Here is a 25411-nt window from a genome sequence, read left to right as displayed (position 1 = left end):
ATGAGCTTTGGTAAGACCCTAAGAGCTTGTTACAAATTAACTCAAACACTGACACCTGAGGCGCTGAAACTGAGGACCCAGCAGTAATACACCGGATCCTTGCTAGAACGTACATCTACATAACGCGAATTCGCATATAACGCGCTCGCGGCCATAGATCCCAAATTTAAATACTTTAATTGCAATTAATTTTAACGTGGTCCCCGCTATAACGCTGTCCCTGCATTAAAGTGGTACTGCGCATGGATCCCAAATCCCGTGTTCTAGCGACGGTCCGGTGTAGTTGCTTGCTTTCTTGGGAAATGAACAAACTGATTATAGATAGGGTAGTTAAGAATTCTAGGCTGCTGTTTTTGTTTTCTCCGATGTTGGTAGGCCAAAGGAAGATAATTGGTCTGACACGGATTTCCTACATGAAATATCTCCGAACTTCCTGGTTCACATTCTCCAATCTATTTCATTTTGTAAAAGGAAAACTTCAGTGATTGTGTAATTCTGAAACTTGACTAGCATGTGTAAAATCATTTTTTTAAATCTGTTTTTAATAAAAATGGAAAGATACATTGACTTTATGGAGACTGCCATCTTCCCTGTGAACCAGTTAAATAAAAATAGCAAAGTACCCTTGAATAGGAAAAATATTTATAAATAAGTTTATCTGCATATTTTTAAATGCACGCTGAAATGATTTTATTTAAAATTGTTTATTTCAAAGGCAGATGGTGTTCAGGAATTTTAGAGACAAACAAGTATCATCCACCCTAAAAACATGTCTTTATGAAGAGCTTTCTCAATCCCTGTGTCTGTCTGTACACACTCCATTTGGAATGGGGGAAGGGGTAGGGGAGGAATTAAGGGAGATGTATTTCCCCCCATTTAAATAAATGGGAAAATGTCCTTTCATTGAAGTTTGCCAACAGGCCCCAACCCACTGTTCTGGGCACTCTAGTTGGCAGACTCCAAGCCATAGTTTGCAGGCAACTTATACAAAATAAATAAAAAACTATCAACTGGCACAGAAATGCTGAAACTTCCCCAGGTATCCGTTAAATTATTTGCACTTATACAGGGCTTTTCAAACAATAAATCACCAAGGGTTTTACAGCCATGAGTAGATATCCCTTTCTATGAGTGCTATGGACATAAAATTTAAACTTTTTAAGTTACCTACCATTATATGGTGATATCTGATACATCTCAGTTAATTCTCTATATTTATTACATGAAAATAACTGAGGTATCTGCTCATGAGACTGTAAGGGACACCACTATATATAAGATGAGGCAGACTTGTCCAAAGTCACACATTGAGTCAGTGGCAAAAATGGGAACAAAACTCACAGTGCCTACTGTTCCCTGCTCTAAACACTAAATTATTCAGCCTGATTTTTATTGATTTATTTTTTCATGAAACATTTATTCCAGGGCTTTGGAAGTATGATGTGTACTAGATAGACTGAGCCATATAAAACAGATTGAGTGGGATCTATAACCTATAATATCCTAGTAAGAAGTCCAATCCTCCACCCCCATGTTGAGAACGGGCAAGGACTCACATCCCTGTATGGGTAGAGACTCTCAAGCAGGATTTAGGGACACCCCTTTTGAATCACCTTTCATCTAACAAATGGACAATAAATACATCCTTACTACCACCACCCACAATCAACCCTCCAGATGTTAAAAGGTTGAAGAAGCTTTCTCTCTGTTTCTCCCCAACCTCTTCCCATTCAGAGCCTCCTGGCTGCCAGCAGGATAAGATGGAGGGACTTCGCTTCTTTACACCTCACTCAGACTCCTGGTTGCTGCAACAGGGGACTGAAGGAAGGTGTGCCCTTCCTTCAACTTTCTGGATTAGGCTTGGCAAACTGGTCAATTGACTATTATTTGAGCATGGTCAAATAGTTAAGTATTCCAGCAAGAATACCCTCATGTAGGTAGTGACCTACATTTTTGACTGAATCATGGTGCCATCTGTTAAGAAGCCCTACTTAAATGTTTGGATCACTTACTATACTACATACTAATGCCACCTGTTGGGAAAAAGGTGAACTAATTGAAAGTTGAGCATCTTGATTGGCTGCAATATACTAGAACAAACATTGTACGTATGTGTAGATTTATTTGAATACCATGCCATCAACACACACAGCAGTTTACAAACAGCACATTAAACAAGGTAAGACATGGCCCCTGCCCTGAAGAGTTTACAATCTAAAGTGACTAGGCAAACATACAGAAATTAACTGAAAAGGGAGTGGGGCGTTCAGTCACTAAACCTCCTTCCTCTACGCAAAGATGTGCAGCGATTAAGCTTCTCCCTTAAACAAACGTAACACAGCTATTAAACCCCCCTAATACTCCCCTCCCCCAATAACCTACATTAAATGCCCATGTAAGAAAACCCTCACTCCTCCCCCTCAACAAGAATTCCCTTCATACCGCACGTGTATCCCCAGCAATACTTTGCTGATAATATGCAAAGTTCTAGGCTAATGAAGGAGGTGTAACATTACATCTCTGTAAAGACCCTCTCTTCCTGCAGCTGCTTATTAGTCCATTGCATTTGCTGCAAGAAGATGGACTGCCCGCCACCTTTCCCCTCCATCTAATCTGTAAGGCTCCTGGGAGGGAGGGAGAGGGCAGCATGCCCAAAAACATTGAATGCCTAGAATCTTCTGATATAGCAGCCATTAGAAACAGAACTGCACGGTTACCGGTTGACTGAAATCCACGAGATACTTCATAAATGTAGATATTAATGTCTCACTACTTCTGGAATGCTAACAGTGACATCATAATATACACAGAGTCAGTGGAAGCCAAAAATTATTTGTATGGAAATTTTTTACTCCACAAACTTTGAAAAAAATTAAAGCTAAACACAACTACTGTGCTTCTGATTATGTGATACATGTAGATAGAAAGGAGAAGTGCTTGTTAAATTCTTGTGATATACGTAAAGCTACTGTCAAAGAAGAATTATTGCAGTTAAACAGCAAGAAACATAAAACTGGTCTACATCAACATTTCTCTTCTGTGCATTCTTCTTCTACTTTGTCCTCAGCAGCTGCATCACAGAGCGTGGCATCTTTTGATGAAGATAGTGATACAAATAACAATGAAAGTGAAGCGAATTCCATTTTTTCATATTAAGAATTTTGCTACTCCATCTTTTTTAGCATCAAAAATTCCTTACTCCTGGAAAGTCTTCATATGTTCATCAAATTGGCATTAAAAGGTTTTTTGATAGTGTCCTTGGACCAGAAAAACAAACCTGACCATACGCTCGCTAGAGGTATTAATGCCAGCAATAAACCATTTCATATAGAAAAAAATCCTTATATATTAGATTTTTTTCATAAGTTGTGTCCAATTTACGAAGTAGGAAACAGCTTTCAGGAAAGTCTTCTGAATGCCAAAAGTGGATGTGAAAAAGAATTGGTGTTCTTATTCCTCAAGCTCCTTATGTGTCTCTAGTATCTGATGGATGAAGCAATATTCACAGTGAGATCATCATCAACTTCACGGTAACAACTCCACAACCAGTGTTTTACTCATTCCAATGCACAATTGGGCATAATCACGCAGCCCAATATTGCTGACAATACAATAAATGAATTGGGTCCACACAGAAGGCTATTTCAGTTGTGACTGAGAACATGACTAATGTGAAAGCAGCTTAGTCTTTGCTGATAAATGAGTATCCACATATTCTGTGTTATGAGCACGCTGCTCTGAGGAGGCAGCATTTCATTGGTGATGTTGAAGATTTGACAACTTTCTCATCACATATGAGAAAAGTGAAAAAGCACTGTCAAGTTTTTCAAAAATAAAGTACCAGCAGCCATTCTCTGCATCATTTAGTAAAGCACTCAATTTCATCCACACTGAGTAAGTCTTGCATACTCAATGGGGCTCCTTCTATTAAATGCCTCAAAGATCTTCCAATATGCAAGCAGACTTCAAAAAGGGGTGGCTGGGTGCTACCCTCAAGTAATCGTCACTCATGTTCTTGATGATGCAGTCTTTTGGATGCATATCCAAAATTCATTTCACTATTTGGACTCGGAGCTCAGTCCATTCAGAATACAGAAAATTCTAGTTCTATATTGTCTGATGCCAAGGATGATTCTTGAACATGAAAAACATTTGTGAGAATACTGAACGCAGTACACATACAAAAGCTGATGGGAAAAAGACAAACAAAATATCACAGAAAAAAAAATCAGGTGATCAGTCCTGCCCATAATGCTGCCTATCTTCTTGATCCACACTACTAGGGCCAAGACCTTTCTGATGATTAATTTGATTCATCTGGTGACCTCATAGTGGCTGTTGCAAGTGTTAAAGGACATGCACACAAACCAACATGTCTGATGGAAGTAGCAAATTATAAAGCAAGAAGTATCCCATTCAGTTGTAAAACAACCAGAGTGCAATCCCAGCAGTTGAATGAAAACAACTTTCTCGATCATGGTGGAAAGGGTCATGCCCAACTTGCAGTCTAGCTGCAACAGCAGAAATTCTTTTAATACTTCTGTATACTACTACTGCCTGCACAGAACAACATTTAAAAATGACTTCCTTTATAGTTGCTACGTTTGTTTTATTTCTGTTACAAAAGAAAAGCAAACATAGCAATAATGAAAGAATGTGACAATTATTCAAGACTGAACAGTTTCATTTTTTAGAACTTCATTTAATTATGTTTTGCATTTTTCTGAGTTAAAATAATGCAGTTACAAAACTTGTTTTTTTGTAATTAGGCATAAGAATCTAAGGCTAAGCCTACTGGAGACCATAAAGTCTTACTCCTTTTGTTATAGTTGTTATTGTCTAACAAATCAGTGCTTTAAAATATTTGACCATTTTTCACATTTAACCAATGTTTGCAATTGACCAATTATTTTTGACTGCTCAAATGCCCAGCCCTACTCTGGCTGATGCAACGGGGTCATTTCTATTACTCTATCCTTCTCAGAGCTGCCAATTTAAGTTCCTCCTCTCTATTTAATATCTCTAGTGCCTTCACCTGCTGCTCAGAGCTTCCCAAAGAAACTGCTACAGAATAAAACTTGACTTGTTCTCATCAGTTTCACTATGTACCCACAAGGTTATAAACAACCACAATGAAAACTGACAGGTCTTGTCAGCGATCACTCTGATACAACTTCGGAAAGCTCTGAGCAGCAGCAATAGCACTAAAGTCACATGTCTACAGATATAAGACAACAATGTACTACTTTACACTTGGTATTAATATGGAAAGTTTATCTTCACACCTGTAAAGCCTATAAACTTTTTTTTTTTTAAATAATCTGCAAAAGCTACTTCCACTAATTCTCCCTCTTCCCTCTCACCAGAGGCAAGTAGGCAAATGGACTTTTCTGGCCCTAACTTACCCATCCAACATATGTTTATTTTCTCTCAAAATTGAGTTTTAATTTAAATGGCCATGTATGTATGTTCTCTACTAAAGCATAAGGATACAAATCAAGCAAAGGACTAATATCTGAGTGTGAATCATAGTGTCGAAGATATGGCATGAGCTGCTAAGACAATGATGCATTTCATATATCTTTGCTTCAAAGAAAAAGATACAGCTGTAGGTCATTTTCTGCCACAAAGTACCAGCAATCTTCCTATTGTGCATGCATTCAATCCCTTGGACAGGACACTCAACAGCTGTCCTCACTTAAGAACTCAGTTTATTGCCTAGAAATTTCAGTCAGTGAACAAGCTCTTCCATGTTCACTAATGATCACACTACCAGTAGCTGTAACTCTATGCCCCCATTGCAGGGTCCCAAAGCCCGAGTATCTACACAATTAAACAGCCACATAGACCAAACCAGAGTCAGATAACATGGGCCAGCCCCAGGTATTTAACTGCAGTGTTAACCTGACATAACCTGACTCTCTCTGGCTGCTTGAAGCAAGCAGTAACAGTTTCAATACTCGCACCATTTATACCCCTCAGACTTGTGGTTTGTTGGCTACTATGATGATGGTAGTGGGAGGGTCTCTGCTAATTTACCTCTTCCCAAACTTCTGTTCTTGGGTTTTCCTCCCCAAATGGCTCAAGTGCCTGCCTCCATTGCTGTACATTGCTTTCTCAAAGAGCCACTGATTCTTGTCAGTTTCCACTACTGCCCATAATGGTACTAAGAGGAGTAGTAAAAACTGACAGGACAATGGTCTGTCTTCATTCTACTGCCACTTGAAAAGCTGTGAGCAGCAATGACACTGGAGCCTTAAGGTCTATCTTCTCTGCAAAAGAAAAGTGCGGTCTTAACTTGGGTTACAACAGCAGTGAAGACATGGTCACATTTTTAAACTCCGGTTAGCAACTCGAGCTGAAGCCTAAACAGCAGCCTTAGGCTGAATTTGAGCTGCTAATCCATGTTGAAAGCAGCGCTGCCCTGTCTAAGGGCATGGCTACACTGGAAACGTCAAAGCACTGTCGCGGGAGAGCTCCTGCAGCAGCGCTTTGAAGTGCAAGTGTGGTCCCACGCGAACACTGGGAGAGGTCTCCCAGCACTCCTGGTAATCCATCTCCATGAGGGGATTAGCTCTGAGCGCGGCTCCCAGTGCTCGGAGCCTGTTTACACTAGCGCTTTAAAGCGCTCTGACTTGCTGCATTCCTGGGGGTGATTTTTCACACCCCTGAGCCAGCAAGTTAGAGCGCTATAAAATGTAAGTGTAGCCAAGCCCTTAACCTCTATTTTAACCTGAGTTAGTTGATATGTGTTAGCTAACGAGAGTTAAGAACACACTTTTTTGCAGTGATGACATATCATAGGAAAATGATAATTAAACAGTTTACATTTGGGTCATGTTGGGAACAATCTCTTTGCAACTATAAAGACTAGGTTTTCTTTAAATGAAAGTGTCAGACTTGTCTTCCCTGCATCATTAACTCAAGCTATAACTTGAGTTTTGCCCCAACCCGACTTCCATCCACATACAAGAATCTCTAGTTAGTAATGCAGTGGAGACGCTGTAGCTCAAGTTACAACAAATCATCTGCTGCTAATCCAGTCACTCTTAATATCACAGTGTATCTTGAGTGTTTTGCAATGTGGTCACTCACTCTAGCTCAGTGGTTCTCAACTTGCGGCACACGTCCTGCTTGCGGCGCAAACAGCATACAGCTGCGGCCCACGTGACATTCTCAGGGCCATACAAGTAGTATTGGATGCAGCCCACATAACACATTGTGGACCACATATGCAGCCCACAATGGTCAATAAGTTGAGAACCACTGCTCTAACTGCTCAAATGGAGTAACTCCAGTGTACTAACTCAAGCTCCCTGGGGCAGTGAAGACAAGCCCAAGATTCTGAAAAAGTTGGTGACATTGATATGAAAACCACTACACATGAGCAAGTGGATTTTTTGAGCCCTGACTCTACCAAATAACACAGTAGCCCCATGGCATCTGATACCCCCACACCATCCTAACAGGGGATCCTGGTTCAATGATAAATGACATATATAAAATGGAGGATTGGAGATTAGAGCACCTCAGCAGAAAGATATGTGTTTAATCTGAACCAGCTGTGCAAACTACCTGATTAATCCTATGCTACAGAGATAAAACACTAGAAATAGTCTTCTGCCACTGATGGAAAAATCCTGGCAGACCAAATTGTTCTGGATCGCAAACAGTCCCAGCAGTCTACACTAGTCCCAGAGCCTAAAGAATCCTCCAGCTGCAAAGAACCTTGTGTCTTACTCCTCAGAAGAGACTGACAAAGTATCACAGGTCCACCGGAATCACTTGGGGGAAAAAAATCTCCCTCCCCTCCCCACCAACTAACTTCAGGCGAGTCTAAGAAATGAAGTGGATGTTTCTTTTCTGGTGGTGTAGAAAGAATCTGTACAAACATCTGAACTGTTCCTCCATTCATTGTTGGTGAAATCTAGTGAGGAACAGATGCTGACAAAAGACAAACTCCTCATAATCCTTAATCATGGAAGTGTGACTCTTGCTCAAAAAGCAATCTTTCAGCATCAACTACCTTAGCAACTATTGCCTTATTTTTAGTGTTCCCTTCTTGGAAAAGTTATTCAAAAAGTGGCAGCGGGCCAAACAACAACAGCTGACTTCCATCCAATACTCTAGATCTTTTTCAATCAGGCTTCATGACTGAATATGGCACAAAGATCACACTGGTAGCACTGATGGATGATCTCTCTCAGAATGGAGGATGAAGATCCATACTACTAGATCTGTTGGCATTCTTCAACATCATGGATTACAAGGTTCTGCTAGCTCAAATGCAGACTCTTACAGAAGTAGATGGAAACATGTTAGGTCTGAGAACAGAATCACCATAAGAGTAGCAATGCATGATTGGTCACCTTCTCCAAGAACCTGAATCTGCCAAGTCCAGAAAAGTTCAGTCTTGTTACTGCTCTTATTCAATGTCTGTGACACATTTAAAAGTGATAACACACAATAAATCAATGTGGTTATCTAAACTATGTCCAGAAGCAAAACCAGCAGACCCTTCTGACACCAAAGTACTGGAACAAAAATTGCTAGGTTAGATTCAATTGGAGCAAGAGAGAAGGTAGTATTTGTGGACAGAAGATAGATCCAAACTCAACCAGTTTTGTACAGTATCTCCTTCACTGAGACTATTCCCCACTTCAGACTGTAATGCAATGCACAATCTCTGAATTCTGCTAAGTTCATATCTGCTCCTAGATTCCTGTATTTACAGCTATGGCTGACTAGGAGATTTTTTCTATTTCTTTCAGGTAAGGGCCTTAGGTAGAAGCTTCTTCGATCACAAGCAACGGTCTTTTCCTTCACACTTAAGAAAACAGAGAATCAAATGATGATAAATACTATGAACTTTTGAGCAGGGAATTTTGTGCATAAAATCCATGATACAGTTGATGCTAGACAGCGATTTCAGTTGGTAAACAAGCTTATTAAATTACTTAAGTACTTACATGACCTGTAGTCCCCAAGACCTTCAAAACACTAATAAACTGATCCTCAACATTCCTATGAGGTAGGGAAATAATATTCCCATTTTCACAGAAGCAGTCAGGTCACAAACGTGGCTGTGTAAGAGACAGGAACTGAACCTAGGTCTGAGTTCCTGCCCACTGCCTCAACCACAAGACCATACTTCCACCTAATTACTGGAAAGATATATTAGTAAAATACCCTTCCTAGCAGGGAAAACCAGAAACCAATACAGTAATATCTTGTTATCCCTACCCATTTGAAGCATGGTGATCCATAGAGTTAAACTACAGAGTTCAGCATACTCAAGTAACCAGTAACATTATGGTGTAGCAATCATCATCGTTGGTGTATAGCATATTAACTCAGTGGGTTATCACTAGAAGTTGGAATTATCACAATCTTTAATCTTGGACCAGCTTGCTGCTGCATGGCATAAAAGAATATATCTTGAACAACACACAGTATGTACTTAATACTAGATCTAAAACACATACTTGGAATATTTTTAATATGATACTTATTTTAGCACATCTAGTACAAAGCTTTGAAGCACTGGAAAAACATAATCCCTATAGTAGACATGGCCTAGGTGTAATTTCCTCATTTGAAAATGTTTTCTTTACAAAATTGAAATTAAATATTGTTATATTTGAGGCTCAAAAAAGTTACCTTACACCTAGTAAGCCTATGATACTAGCCAGGGTGAAAAGTACATGTGACACCATGCTTTCCCAAAAGGATATTGTTCCCCAAAGTTATTTCCTCTGCAATTTGAAAGAATAAAAAAGTTTTGTAATATCATGTACCATATTTAACTATCATTGCAAATCAGCTCTCTGTTTATTTCCCTCCCCCACTAAATGCATACAAGGTCTGGTCAAACAAAAGCATTCATTTAATATTTGACATATCAAATTAGTACTAATCTAAATACCTTTGCTGAGTTGTATTTGACCAGCTAGTCATACCACGAAAGCTGGTTAAATAGCATAAGTATTAACTGAATATTTGCCAAAAACGTGTAAAATTCACCAGTCATTTGTAAACTACAACTCAACCAGTCCTTCCTCCTACATGCCTTGATTTTGTTTCACTTTTTTTGTCTTTTTCTTCACTCCACTTTCTCCTTTCCTTACATTACAACTCACCAGCAACCGCAAAGGGGGTGTATGGTTTTTCATCCCTCCCGCAATTTTCTGGCTGGTGAAAGGGGTGTTTATTACTCTTCCCTCTTCTCAACCCCAATTTGAGTCCTCCTTTCAGTAAACAGCTCCAGTGTTAGCCTCTGCCCTTGCTCATAGCTTGTCCAAGTACAGTTGAATGAAATATATCCAATTCATGTCAGTTTCACTGATGCCCACAAGGATCAAAAAGAAACAGTGAAAAGTGACAACTTAGGAAATCCACTTTCCCTCTTCTGCACCCTGTGGAAGCCCTGAGCAACAGCAGAGGTACTGGAGCGCTCTGTCTGCAGATTTAAGACAACAGTGAATTAGTTTAACCTTGGTTTGCACTTGTATACCTTCATATCTCTAAGGGCTAGAGAAACATATTCAAAAATGAACTTAAGCTCAGCAGAAAGTGGTAACTTCCTGGGAGAGTCTCTCTTACTCATACTGAGTAGGGTGAGTGGATTTTTCAAGCCTTGATTGTTTGTATTACAGTAGTGCCAAAATGTTAAATGAGCTACAGACAGAGCACATTCCCAGTAAAACTGCCATACATCTATGAGCAAATTAGGAAAATCTTACTCTATTCAGTTCTTTTAGCAAACAGTGATAGGACAGACACAGATAAGTGGAAGAACTGGTTTGCAAGCAGATTTCTACATAAAGATTTCTGTAACAGATTTTTGATCTTGACAGCTTTAAAAAACTGACAACTGCTCCAAACCTCCAAAGATTAAAAGGTAAATTATTTTCCCAACAGACTGATGAGATCCTGTCCTGTTTCATGCATCCGATGAAGTGAGCTGTAGCTCACGAAAGCTTATGCTCAAATAAATTTGTTAGTCTAAGGTGCCACAAGTACTCCTTTTCTTTTTGTTCTGTTTCTGTAAAGCATAACATTCAAGTTTTGAATTAAGAGTAAATTTTCTTAACACTATGAATAAATGAGACCCCTCTCCAAAGTATACAGAATTGGTTTAGTCTCCAAAATGTCTGTCTGTTTTAACCTTTGCTTACAAAAATAAAATGGCAGTTTACCTGCTTGAACTACTGAGTTTACAACAGCCGAGAGAACTGCAGTTTAGATGGTTCTGTATTCTGATAAAAGTTTTGTGTAACAATATTATCTATTGAAGGGCAATATGCCTCTTTTGGGTACCCTGTAGGTTAGACCACATCAGTGTCTGCTGAAAAAGTCTTGAAGCTATAAGTCACCTCTTGATATATACGAAAAAATGACATACCTGAAACAAGGTGGCATGTTCCATATGTTCACTGGTCAAGCTTTCAATAGGAATACTGAAAAACTTATTTTTCAATCTATCTATTTTATTTTGCAACAAAGTAGAAAACCACAGAGCGGTCTACACACGTGAACCGTGGTCGTGGGCTCAAATACCATGAATCGGAAAGGTGCAGAAAGAGTGAGGAGCATTACAAAATACACCTCTACCCCGATATAACGCAACCCGATATAACATGAATTTGGATATAACGCAGTAAAGCAGTGCTCTGGGGGACGGGGTTCCGCACTCCAGTGGATCAGTGTGTCTGGCTCCGACACGCTGCTCTGAGCGGCATGTTAAGGGTGCCGGGTTGGATTGGGGCAGAGGGTCATGGGGCGGGGTGTTCAGGGGGGGGTGGATGACTCGGAGGTTCTGGGGGTGGGGTGGTCAGGGGACGGGGACAGGGCGTGGGAGTCCTGGGGGGCCTGTCAGGGGGTGGGGATAGGGGTCGGGGTAGTCAGGGGACATGGAGCGGGGGCGGGGTTTGGATGGGTTGGGGGCTCTGAGAGATCAATCAGGGGGTGGGAAGTGACTATTAATAACGGAAATGCTCAAGGCCAAAGCAAGTTCGATATAACATGGTTTCACTTATAACGCAGTAAGATTTTTTGGCTCCCGAGGACCGCGTTATATCAGTGTAGAGGTGTAAATGTAAAATTGTATATCACACAGGAACTGAAGTTATTTAGGTTACAAACATTCCTCCACAACTTGATGACAACAGAATTTCCAGTTAAAACAAACAAACAAAAAAACAGAACAAAAACAACAGGCTAAACAAAATCTGCTTAGTCTGGAACAGACCTCAGCCTAAAACCAAGTTTTCTGAGCTAGATCAAATTAGGCTGACTTTTTCAAAGCTGGGTTAGGCTGACTTTTTCGTTCCTTAATGCCATCTTCTTTAAATTCCAGCTATGACAGAACACTCCAAGCCACACCTTTCAAAGTGGAATGCCAAGACAACTTTGACATTTGAGGAACTTTTTGAAGGAAGTTTGAAGAGACTACATAGCAAGGATTTAGAATGTACTTGTGTCCACATTTGGGTGGTGACTTCTGTTCTTGAGTACTAACTGAAGTTATGTGTTTCATGATGATAATACATACCTTTGCACTATTAACTATTGTGCAGTTATCTACACTTCTGTACATTATTTCCAATGTAGTGTTTTTCAACTAAACTCTCAGTAATAGAATACATATGATACATTAAAAGCAAAGGTTTATAGAAGATTGTAAGAATGTTTTGCACAAAAAACCTTAAGATGCGTATATTAAAAGGGATATTTTTCATTATTTCAGTAGTATCCATCTCCTTACAATACTCCATGCACATCAAGTGCCTTATAATCAAATTTCATACTGCACTGAATCAAAGCTGATGTGCACTTATTATATTGCTTTGTACAGTGAATTATGTATTCCTTTTATGCATACTTTAAAAGGAAAGTACAATGTCTTAGTTTGTACTCTCAGTAATTATTTTCTGGAGCAGAGTTTGTTTCATTGACACATGCCAGAATTAGAATCCAGGGAAAGTTAACTGTCAAAATGTTTTATGTAGACAAGGCTTAATTGCTCAGTTAGTCTAGGAAAAGTCACTCTAAAACCTTCACCATTTTACATTTCCTCCTGCCGAAGACACATTCCCCACTGAATAGCAAGAACTAATCTCCCCAAATCTGACTTTGTAAAAAACCCAGAGGAATCCCAAGGCCCCCAACTATTGTAGGAACAGAATTAGTGAATTCGGGATGCTTTAAGAAGTCCTTCGTTCCCAAGCACCAGGGGAGCAGGGGGGCTTTCGACCGTCCTCCCAATCCTCTTCAGGGGCAGCGGGGGAAAGACAGAGCCCGAAGCGGGGAGGATGTAGCAACCAGCGGAGCAGGGGGTGACGAGAGCCGGCGCCAGGGCCCAGGCAGAGGTGTGGGGGCTCCCTAGGTCCCGTCCCACCGAAGCAGCGAGGGCTGTAGCTCCCTGCGCTTCACCAGGGGCAGGGGCCTGGCCAGGCGCCCCCGAGGGCTCCCCGCCCGGCTCACTCACCAGGATACGCTTGAAGAGCGCGTTCTCCTTGGGCGGGAGGCTCACGGACGGCATCGCTCCTGCTGCTGCCGCGGCCGGCTCCGGCTCCGCTTGGAGGCTCCGGGGGGCGGGGTGTATCCTGCCACTGCTCGGTCACCGCCGCCTCCCGGGACTCCCTGCCGGGCCGCCCCCTCCTCGTTTCCGTCCCAGGCCCGGCTCCTCCAGGCCGCCGTATCCGCGCTGGGTTCCCCCTTGCCCCGCACCGAGTCCCAGGCGACAGTTCACGTGGTAACTGAACAGGCCGGAGAGAGGCACCGCCAAAATGGCCGCCGCCCCTTACGGCTTCCCCAGCCGGGTCACGCTGCTCAACGCGCATGCGCCGCGACCCCGTGGCCCAGCACGGCTCGGGAGTCGGTGCGGGGCATGCTGGGAAGTGAGGCCGCTCCCGTGGTCCGCCCTGGTGACTCAGAGCCCGTCCCAGGCGTCCCCCGCGGAGCGGCCGGCGTTGTCGTGACTCGCCTCCAGCCCCCGCAGCCGCAAAAGCCGAGGGTGGAATGAGGCCGTTCGGGGGCTTTGCACGCCCCATTATGCACCCAGCCCAGCAACCGGCACCAGCCCTCCGTCGCCCCGCAGCGGCTCCGGGGCCGCCTCTGCTGGCAGGTTTTACGGGTCCCGCGAGCTGGCTGCAGGCGCGTCTCTCCCACCAGAGGCTGGACAGCTCCGGCCCGGCTGGACTAGGGTTTAATTGTGCTGATCGCCTGAGTTAGCCAGCACTTTGTAGAAGCCTAATGTAAACAAGGCCCGCTCCCTGTAAGGTGTCAGCCTGGTGGGGCTAAAGTCGGGGGGCTGCGCGTTGGCTACATTAGAATTATTAGATTGTTAGCTCGTGCTAACATTGTGCCTTTAAATCCTACTGTAGATCAGGCCTGGGTGGATGCCGTTTTCAGGAACATACCGTACCTCCCTCTCTGGCTTTTTACCAAAAGTGATGAGTCGCTACCATATGTGGGCATTTGGTGCAGTGCCAGCTCCCCTTACACGGCTCTGACACCCCACCTCCACCTGCAGCATCACCCTGTTATCTTCCAACCTTGCAGAACCAGTTACAAAAAAGGCAAATGACTGCTATTTTTTGGGTCCCGCCTTCACAGTGCTGTGCCAGCAAAACAACTCAGAAGCTAGTCAACTCTTGCCCCAAGACAGTGGTTCAGGCCACTGTTTGCTCTCCTCTGCTTCCCTCTTGGGCCATGGAACCACAGAAAACACAACTGTTGCACTTTTGGAAGTCTGTAAAGCAATTCTTATGTGCAGTGTTAGAATTTTGTATGGTATTTAAATGCAAATTAGGATGAGATCCTCAGTTTTTGTTGATAACTTCAGCAGGATTTGAACCCAATTGTCTAATGAAAAGTTTACATTCAACCTATTGTGCCACAAGCCTTCAGCCGATGATACTGTGAAACGGTTTTGTACCCTAAATAATGAAAAGTCTTGAACTGCTTTTAACATCCAAATTAGTAATGGGATGAGAGTTAAAGTACTTTTATGGATTAGAAACTTGCTAAGAAACAGAAAACAAACAATAGGAAGAAACAGTCTAGTTTCAACATAGCAAAAGTTAACAATGGGGTGCCTTGCTTCTGCACTAGGGGTCTGATCTATGGCCCACTGAAATCAATGGGATTCTTTCCTTTTACTTCAGTGGGTTTTGGATAAGGCTGTATGAGGTGTTTAATATATGTATTAATTATCTGGAAAAAGGAATGGACACCGGGACACAAAATTTGCATATGAAGAGACTAAAGAGTGCTCTGAGAAGCTTTCAGAAGGAACTAAAGATTAAGATCCCAGTCCTGTAAAGATTTATGCACATTGCACATGCTTAACTTTACTGTTGTCATGCTGACTGGAGTAGCTCACGACCATAAATGCCATCCTCAGGGCAGACTGTCAAAAAACAGGGCAAAAATCCCAAACTGGTTGTATGTTCTATAATTAGTTTTCACCAGCCTAAAAACAAGTGTGAACTCCTGAAGCACTATAATAGTCTTACCACAGAGTCGTAGATAGTCCCCTTGGGCATTCCAATTTATCTTGCCATCCAGGCAAGATAGACTATGTGATAGATCAGGGGTCGGCAACCTATGGCATGCGTGCCAAAGTCGGCACGCAAGCCGATTTTTAATGGCACGCTGTTGCCTGCTGGGTCCCAGCCACCGGCCCCACTCAGCCTGCTGCCGAACCCTGGCCAGCAGCCGGAGTGCTGTCAGGTGAGTAAAAGCACCTTTTTTTGGGATCGCTCCCCCTGTTCCCTCCACCTGGCTACATGGCTGGTTAGGGTATGTCTATACTGCAATCAGATGGCACATACCATCCGACTCAGGCGCACGGGGCTTGGGCTAAGGGTCTGTTTAATTGCAGTGTAGATGTTTGGGCTCGGGCTGCAGCCTGAACTCTGGGACCTCCCACCTTGCAAGGGCCTAGAGCCTGAGCTGCAACCTGAGCTCAGACATCTACCCCACAGTTAAACAGCCCCTTGGCCCATGGTCTGCGAGCCCAAGTCAGCTGGCCCGGGCCAGCCACAGGTTTTTAATTGCAGTGTAGATGTAACCTCAGAGTCCAGACAGCATAAAGCAGGGGCCTCACATTCAAATAACCACAAGGGCCACATGAGGACTGGTGCATTGGCCTGAGGGCCGCATCACTGACACCCCCCCACTCGCTGCCCCCGGCCCCGCCCCCACTCCACCCCTTCCATGAGGCCTTGCCCCCGCCCTGCCTCTTCCCACCCCTTCCCTGCCCCCATTCCAACCCCTTCCCCAAAGTCCCCACCCCCACTCCGCCCCCTCCCTGCACCCCAGGGGGTGCAGGAGGCGTTCGGAGTGCAGCAGGGGGTCAGGGTGCAGGGTCAGGGGTGTGGGGTGCGGCAGGGGGCTCAGGACAGGCATAAAGAGTCCCAGTTTCTCCTTATTAGGGATTTGTATTGCCCCTGAACCTAGAATCCAAGCTGATGGGATGAGTTCATGTGCAAGCCTCCCGTTCTTGGAGGGGATTGGGAAAACAATCAACAAGGTCTCTCTACCCTTCGGTACTACACGATGCCTCATTTGCTTTCAGTGGGCCATCTTGTGTACAGAATGAACACTTTACCTTCATTAATGCTTCTTTTCCTGTTTGGTGAGCACTTTATAAGTGGGATACAGATATTATGAGTAGGATTAACACATGTAGCATCCTACAAGCATTCCATAAAGTATAAACACTTCCTTATAACTAATATCTATTTTAACTATACTAACCCACAGGTAAGTTTCCAACTATGCTTAGGTCTGTATTCAGTGAGGCCCTGGGACTTGGCACAAGCTGACATCTGGTCTGCCAGCATCACAGTTACAATGCATAGTCCCACTGATTTTGATAGGACTACTCCTGGTAATAAAGTTAAGCACATGTATAAGTGTTTGCAGGGTTGGGACCCATGTGACTCATTTTTATATATTGATGCACAATTCTTTAAAAACCTGGGAAATCTCCACACAAAATACTTAGCCCACTGTAAGTTACAGTTGCTAAATGGCATATTCCACCAAACAAAGTCATTCAACACCCCATCTATACTCCATCTGTTTGACTTTTGTCCCTCAAATACCTTTTTTCCACCACCCAGACTGTTGTGATTTTATGATGAGTATCATGATATTTGGTGTTTTCCCTAAGGCCCCAGCTACTAGAGCCATGCGATTATGTGAGATTTGTAAATGTAATGATTTTTAAGTCAGTAGTAGATTTTGGGGGGCCTGACATGATTTGTGAATGCTTGGGTTTGGCACTGCTATGCCTCCCACTTTATTCTGGGAAATTATTTCTCATTGGATGGTTAATTCTGTCAATTTGCTACTCTCTAATTGAAGGTTTCAAGTGGAAAAATACAGAAGAAAATGAAAAGGTGCAGAGATGGTGCTTAGAGGATGAGACTTGTAGGTTACAAAAGGAGGCCAAAAAATGAGGATGATTTAACACCAAGTAGGTGATGAGTTAGAGAAGAGATACTCAAAAGTAGGAAGGGTGCTGTGAACATTGATTTGTCCCTCTGCTTTGAATGGTAAATGAAAGGGTAAACAATAGGGGGGCATGGAAATCAATGCTGCTTTATATAGTGTGCAGCCCGCGAAGGGCATTCCTGGGGGCCAGTTGCTGGGCACCTGCCAAGTGCTTCATTTGTAATGAAACAGGTGCCAGGGCTCAAGCAATTGCTTGTACAGTCACATATGATGCAGCAAGCCCAGAGGCGGCGGGGCTATGAACTACCGAGCCCTGGCACAAATTAAACACTGCACCCATCCACCGAGTGAGGCGGGGCCGCCAGGCAGCCCATGAGCCCCGCAGTGAGAGTGGCAGGCTGTTGCCTCAGCAGCCCGGCAAGGAGAAGAGTGAGGGTCCCTGCGAGAGGAGACGGCCTGGGCGGGCCGCCACAGCTCTCCCGCTTCCGGGCGCTGTGCTAGGGCCTCTCCGCAGCAGGGGGAGCCCTAAGCGCCCCAGCCCCGCCTCTGGGCGGCTCAGGCCGGGCTGCGGCGGCGCGGGCGAAGCTGGGCCGGGAAGATGGCGCCGCCGCTGGGGCTGGTGAAGCGGCTGTTGCTGAGATCCGGGAGCCTGAGCCACAGTGAGTGCGCGCGGGCCCCGCCCTGGCGGGCATGGCGGCTGGGGAGACCGGACCGCAGCCGCGGGGAGGGGAGGGGAGAGGAGCGGCGGGCCCCTCCCCGGCCGCTGTCTCCGCGGGGAGGGCTGGCGGCCCCCCGGCTTGGGGCTGGGAGTGACCTTCAGCCTCTCGCTGGGCCAGCGCGCGCCCCTGTCCCTGGCGGAGGCGGGATGCGGCTGGCAGGATCGGTGTGGGGAGATTCCCCCCATTTGGTGCCTTGTGTCCTGTATCGGCTCAGCGGAGGGCGGCCGCGATGGAGGGGGTTTGCACGGTAGGTGCCTGCCCGCGACATAGGGTTTGTCTTGGATTTAGCCCTTTCTTGCCTCCGAAGGTAGGTGATCAGACTGGGGGTCCCCTCTTTGGAAGAGGTTTGGGGAGGGTGCGCATTGACGGGATTTGCCCGTTATATTTATTCTGTGTGTGTCGTTTCAATGCCCATGAGCCCATCTGTTAAATGGGGCTAGCCGGGGCCAGCTGTGGACACAAACAAACAAACGACCTCTCCTGACCCCTCTCCTCTGGTGCCTGTAAATCCCAGAGAAGTTCTGTACCAACTCCCTGCCAGACTGTCCTTCCTCTATATTTTCACACATACCTTAGAACAGACAGAGGCAAATCTTAACCTGCTTTTGCCCTCAACCTCTTACTGCCATCTGTGAGCTGGCTCAGGTTAACAATACGGCCTATCTCATAATATTAGGATTAAGTTTTAAAAATATTTTTAATTTTTGCATATAACATTTATAATAGTGAAATCCCTATCCTAATCCCCCTTTATATTGAAACACTTAAGGTGCTTTGAGAAAACTGGATGAAAGAAGTTATAACTTATTTATTGTCTTTATTACTTTGTTGAGCACCAATCACCAGAGCAACTAGGGTGACCAGATGTCCTGATTTTATAGGGACAGTCCCAATATTTGACGCTTTGTCTTATATGGGTGCCTATTACTCCCCACGCCTGTCCCAATTTTTCACACTTGCTATCTGGTCACCCTAATAGCAACAAGGCACTTATATAGAAATGCACAATATTATTGCCTGTATTACATGGAGCTGTTTTTATTTCACACACACATTTGTTTCTAGGAAGGTTTTCTTTGTTATCATCCTTTAGCTTAGCCAGGTTTTATTACTTTTATCATCAAAAATAATTGGTTAACCTCTCCCTGAGTATCTTAAATTCCTTCCCCCTGAAAATGCACATCTTCTCACTCTTGGTTGCATTTTTACTTTTTGACTCTTGAAGTCCTGATTAAATAATCTTCACCATAATAAAGACTTTTTCCCTTTCTCCTCCTTGTGATGATTAGATCTAATACACAGTGTGATGATATATGTAGGGAAGTGGTGGAAGACCCATTGCTTAGGACTTCTAAAGTGAGACAACTGATTGAGTAAAATATAGTCGGGTACAATCCTATATTCCCAGAGGGATGGAAATAGGTAATTTAGTTGGAATTGTGTTATCGTTGTTGCTGCTCATCCTTCCCTTGATGAATCCCTGTGCTCAATGAATGATCTTTGCAGAAATGGGTGAAATGAGAGGGCTGGAAAACCATTTACATTGGTAATATAGTTTTTCAGAGAATCTTTTATAATACAGATCAGACAAGACTGTCATGAATTGGTTTGATAATCTAATAGACTTGACAGAAACTAATGTGTGTGTATGAAATTCCTGTATTTTAGCATTGACTCGTTCTGCATTCATTGCAAGAAAACCTGACCATACTAAACCAAACTGGGGAAAGGTTGGACTGACTTTTGGCACTGCTGCAGCTCTGTGGGTCCTAGTAAGTATTCTCACATTGTTACACTATACTTAACTAGTCACTAGAGAAATCTTAAGACAGAGGCTACTGTTAAGAGAAGGTGTCAGAGTAGCAGCTGTGTTAGTCTGTATTCGCAAACAGAAAAGGAGTACTTGTAGTCTCTAGGGTGCCACAAGTACTCCTTTTCTTTCTGTTAAGAGAAGGTTGTATATGAATACCGATTCATTTGCTGTAATGGATAAGATAACCAAAGGAAACGTCAAGGTTTAAGAAATACACGTAGATCAGATATGTCTCTCTGAAGCCCCAGGTAGTTTGTAATATTCCTTTATAAACTAGAAATTCATGAAGCTATTCCTCTTTGCTACAACTTTCCAAACAACCATACACTGAAGATTTGATTTTCTACAGATCTACCAACTTCTCTCCCAGACAAGGGGTGGGCATGTATATATTTGTGTAGATGTGTTTAACAGCATTTTCTTTTCTGCTCCAAGAAAAACTAGACATGCTTTAGGGAGGGGCCGTAATAAAACGTTATTTTTCTTTTAAATATATTAGGAAAATCATAATTTTATGACTGGATCAGACACTCCTATTTTTGCTACTTTAAAGCTTTGTCCTGTCTACTATCAGGGCAGCATTGTGCAAGGCACTGCGCAAATTCTTAACTAAAATTTCTTTCCTGAGAGGCATCATAGTCCAGGATAGTGGCAAGACATAGTAGGTGGAGGGAGAATGTAGTAACGGTAAAATGAACATGTTATGCAGAATAAGCAGCAGTCAGAGAAATGTTTCACTGTTCCCAATTTGTCCAGTATCCGGTGTCTTGTCTATCAGTGATCAGCACAAGATGATGCTGTGGAAGGTGTAAGAAACCTCCCTGTGGGTAGTAGTGGGATAATCTTTCATCCCAGGGAGTCTCCTCCTATCTTTCGATTGTCAAACACCGACTTACATCCTGTATCAGGAGATTTTCTCTCTTCCAAAACTTACTTTTATTTATTTTTACAATAATGCTGGTTCCAGCTTGCTGCTTCCCCATATGGCTTTTTTAATCATATTGTCACCTTCTAGCTCTTCAAGCAACATAATGAAGATGTAATGGAATATGAAAGGAGAAGAGAAGAGAGAGAGAAACGTGATGCATGTACAGGATGTTCATAGTAAGTATACAAATACAGACTGGTAATACATAGACTGATATATCTCTTTTTAGACAAGCCTACCTCCTGCAAGGTGCTTACTGGCCTGTCTTGCCAATTAAACAATGAGAGTTGTCTGTTCCTCTTCTTTCCTTGTTTTCTACCCGTTACTCACTATCCCCCATTCCCTAACTCAACCCCTCATTAAGAATTTTAAAAAAGAAAAAAAGTCCAACACAAATAATAACTAAGATACCTGTGCCAATTCATCTGTGTTTGGCTTTTAGATTGTAAGCCCACCAAGTCCTGAATTCTCTTTGTGCATGTATGTGTCTGAGCGTTTGTATGATGGTCAGGACAATGGGGCCTCAGTCCTTATTGAGCCCTATGGCCAGTACCATAATATATATGTTTTGATAATAAGGTGTCCGAAGGAGCTGTTCAGCTTATTGTAGGATCAGGCCCATAATAGAAATCAATATTTTCTTAATTTCACATATCAGAGAATTTTCCTGTGCCTTGTATTTTATATAGCCTGGTACATAGAGGATACCAAAACTCTAAATCAATGCATATGAATTGGGCCATTTGATTTTTTTAAATATAAAGGTAATAGCCCTCATAATGGTGATCAGAATATTTCACTCATAATCTGTGTTTAAATGTAATTTATTTACTTTACTGTTACAAAACACATAATTAACTGACAACTATGGGTTCAGAGCAGTTAATATGCAGCTTTAAAAGAACATTTTTTGTTGGGAAACCCCACAGTTGATGGTCACTCTTTCAATTTTCTATAAATGCCTCTACTATGCAGCTAAAAATGGAATGAACATAGAGAAAACATTTCATCACACTTACTGAACGTATTTAATTTTTCATGTCAACCTTACAAGTATGTTTTTTTCCTAGGTTGACAATATGCTCTAAGAAGTGATTGAGCGATAATTGTAATCCACAAGGAAATGATGAACAGGGTATCAGAATATATCTGGATATTTATCTGTTCTGAATGTTTTGTACAGAGCACTGTGAAATAAACAGCAATTAATATGGAAGAAAGTGGTTGATCTCTTTTCTTGCTGTATGTGTTTTATTCTGAAGACTAGCAGAAAGTGTGTTCAACTGATATTTCACCTTTGCATAAAATCAGTGTTACTGTTTCAGAGTTAATGATTTTTAATTTTTAAGAAATCATTGTGCTTTTGAGATTACCTCAGTTATTCTGAAAGGTGGAGTTCAAATAGCACTCTCTCTGAATTTTTATATGTAGCAAATTGCTGAAGTCATTAACTAAATCATTTCAGTCACTAACCTTTAAAAGTACAGAAAATAAACCATATGACTTTCATAAGTGTCGGGGATTCACTTAGAAAAAGTGAATCATGCTTCATGAAAGAAGAGCACTAACAAAGTTGCAATCTGTATATAAATGCTAAAATGTGCATTTCAGGGTTTTTAACCTTGTGAATATTGTACATTGAAAATAATTTCTTCTTATAAGTCTTGTTTGAAATTCCAGTTGGCCTTGGAAGAGTTGCTTCAGGAGCTACTGCAACTCACATTTACACATCTGCATACAAGCTTGAAGTCATTCTTAGAGTACTAGTGTGCTTCTCCAATCTTGTCTGCTCTGCAAGATGCACACTGGGTTCATTGCCCTATAGCAAAGATGTAGACCTTCATTCAGCTAGGAGAGAAAAACCAGAGGTATAGTCAGCCTTTGGATTTGGTGTGGTGGATGTTTGGAGCTTTTGCTTTCTAGGGCTTTTTGAGAAATGCTATGTAAATTACAGAAATGCTATGTAGTGTCTCTTTTGAAGGTCATGCAATATGGAATGAAGGGTTAGTCTTAACTTTGAAGTTAGTCTGATCTGCCCTACATCCCCTGTTTTAGAAGTGCTCCATTGAGAATCATGAAAGCAGAATTAGCCTTCAACAATTCTGTATGGGAGGAAAGGGAGTTGATGATTTTTTTTACACTAATTTTTTGGAGACTGATTATAAATAATATTTATCTTGAATCATAAAATTTGAAACACACACTAAATCAAGCTCTTAAATTAAAAGTTTAATAGTGCAAAGAGAAACATACTTCCATGTTTTTCCCCTTCATGAGTGTATATAGCACAGGGGTGGGCAAACGTTTTGGCCCGAGGGCTGCATCTGGGAATAGAAATTGTATGGCGGGCCATGAATGCTACAGTATTGGGGCTGGGGTGTGGGAGGGGGGTCAGAATTGGGGCTGGGGTGTGGGAGGTTGTGGGTGTGGACTCCGGGGTGGGGCCAGAAATGAGTTTAGGATGCAGGAGGAAGCTCCGGGCTGGGGCGGAGGAGTGGGGTGCGGGAAGGGGTGCAGGCTCCGGTTGGGAGTGCGGGCTCTGGGGTGGGGCTGGAGATGAGGAGTTTGGGGTGCAGGAGGGTGCTCCAGGCTGGGACCAAGGGGTTTGGAGGCGGGAGGGGGATCAGGGCTGGGATTAGGGTGTGGGGGGGTGGCTCAGGGGTGTAGGCTCTGAACAGTGATTACCTCAAGCGGCTCCCAGAAGCAGCAGCATGTCCCTTCTCCAGCTCCCACACAGAGGTGTGGCCAAGCAGCTCTGCAGGCTGCCCTGTCCGCAGGCACTGCCCCTGCCGCTCTCATTGGCTGCAGTTCTCGGCCAATGGGAGCTTCAGGGGAGGCGTTTGGGGCGGGGGCAGCATGTGGAGTCCCAGATCCTTTAAATTGCCCCCTGGGGAAGCCGGGCTGCCCCCGTATGGCGCACTGGCTCTTGCCGGTACGCTGTACTGGCTTACTTTCACCTCTGCATACCAGTCCACCCCTAAAGATATCACATGTTCTCTGAGATAGGATGGTGACTCAGAAGTCTTAAACTGATATTTGGTGGTCTGTAATTGTTAACATGTTCTTGCATTAAATGATAAAACATTTCAAGACCTCTATTTATGTAAGAGAATAGTTTCCTCCTATTTAAAGGCTGCTGAGGGTAAAAATGGGTTTGTGAGGGTTTTTTTATTTTAAAAAACTTATTTTAATGTAGAGAAAGTGTGAAATGGTTTTTTCATTTAAAAGAGAAAAAGGAATGGGGTTATGGTTTCTACTTGATTTTTCTTTACTGTATTAAGTCTTCTCTCCCTTTGACTAAGGGATTGTCTTTCTTTGAAAAATTACAGTAGGGTAACTACATCAATTTTTAATTTATCTATTAGACTGGGGTGCAAATGGTTAGTATAATACCTAGACCTTTTGCTTTACACAGTATCATTATCCGCATTTTTCAGATGGGGAAACTGGGGCTGAGAGGTGAAGTAATTTGCCCAAGATCACCTAGTAGGCCAGAGGCAGAGTAGGGAATAGAACCCAGCTCCAGGGTCCTAGTCCAGCACCTAATCCAGTGGATCATGCTGCCTGTAGATGCATGTAACCATTTGAAATCAGTGAATCTGTTTAAGCATGATTTAAACTGGTTAAGTGCATCAACATTATTAAGGGTTTGAACTAATGTAACTAGATAGATTTAAAATCTATCTGGTTACACCAGTGCATACATCTAATCTAGTCCAGTCTTAAAAGAATTGCAGTGAAAGCCCTTGAAGGAGCAAGGATGCCAAGTCTCCGAGAAAGCTGTTATTTTAGCTGTTTGAGTTAAATAGATGCTAACATTAAGAAGTTAATCAGACTGAATTAAAATAATTTCCTGTTTCAACTAATCCAGTTCTTATTTCCTTTAAACCTGTGTTGTCATAAACCTACTATTTTTGCAGTCAGCCACCAAGCCTTTTATGAAATTAAGGTCAGACAAAACCTGAATTTCTGTAAGTGGAACAAATCTTTTTGGGGGTATGGAAAGGGCTTTAAGTTTGCTTGATTAATCACAGAGCAACAAAGGGTACAGAGCTATTTTGTTTCCTTTTCAGGTCATAGTTAATGACCTTATTTGTGTGACAAGCTCTATTGCCTTAAATGAAGACTACTCAACCCTACTGAAAATTCCAGCAACTCCTTTGTGATTATCCAGCTAATCTCTTTCTTCTGTGCCCTGTTTCTTTCAATCAGATACAAGTGTAGAAATCAGCAGTTGTTACCTTGTTCCTAACATACCTCTGAACCTCCCAAGACCCAAACTTGGGACACTATGTGACAAAGACTTGCAATATAATATTTATGCATGAAATTTAAAATGCTGTGGGATTTTTTTCTTTACTAAAATAACCTTTATTTTAATGTAAATTTTCTACAAATAAAGAGGACACCAAATCTGTGTGAAATATAGGAAATTGGGACTAAAATGAGTGCTATCACTCAAAATGAGGGACACTGGGGAAA

At 42.7% G+C, this 25411-nt stretch overlaps 2 protein-coding genes across 4 annotated transcripts in view; one reads left to right on the top strand and one right to left on the bottom strand.

Annotated features, from left to right (window-relative positions):
* NAA15 (N-alpha-acetyltransferase 15, NatA auxiliary subunit) overlaps window positions 1-13816 on the bottom strand; it is a 66589-nt gene extending 52773 nt beyond the window's left edge. Inside the window, exon 1 of one of the 2 annotated variants that reach the window (XM_075127675.1) lies at window positions 13490-13816. In XM_075127675.1, the coding sequence (XP_074983776.1) occupies window positions 13490-13543 (54 nt within the window). In that variant the 5' untranslated portion in view covers window positions 13544-13816. The remainder of the gene's footprint in view (window positions 1-13489) is intronic. The other variant, XM_075127674.1, reaches the window with a different exon arrangement.
* Window positions 13817-17861: 4045 nt separating this feature from the next.
* On the top strand, window positions 17862-22149 carry NDUFC1 (NADH:ubiquinone oxidoreductase subunit C1). 2 transcript variants are annotated; one of them, XM_075127672.1, is made up of 4 exons: window positions 17868-18128; window positions 19857-19960; window positions 21017-21105; window positions 22000-22149. In XM_075127672.1, coding segments are annotated over exons 1-4 (255 nt in total). In that variant the 5' UTR covers window positions 17868-18067; the 3' UTR covers window positions 22001-22149. The 2 variants fall into 2 exon arrangements, with proteins under 2 accessions (XP_074983774.1, XP_074983773.1); XM_075127673.1 differs by lacking the exon at window positions 22000-22149 and having other exon boundaries at window positions 17862-18128; window positions 21017-21106.
* Window positions 22150-25411: the final 3262 nt, after the last annotated feature.

The sequence above is a fragment of the Caretta caretta genome, chromosome 4 (assembly GCF_965140235.1).
Source record: "Caretta caretta isolate rCarCar2 chromosome 4, rCarCar1.hap1, whole genome shotgun sequence".
NCBI lineage: Eukaryota > Metazoa > Chordata > Testudines > Cheloniidae > Caretta > Caretta caretta.
Note: the sequence above shows the minus strand (reverse complement) of the source record. Positions and strands in the feature narration are given on the sequence as shown.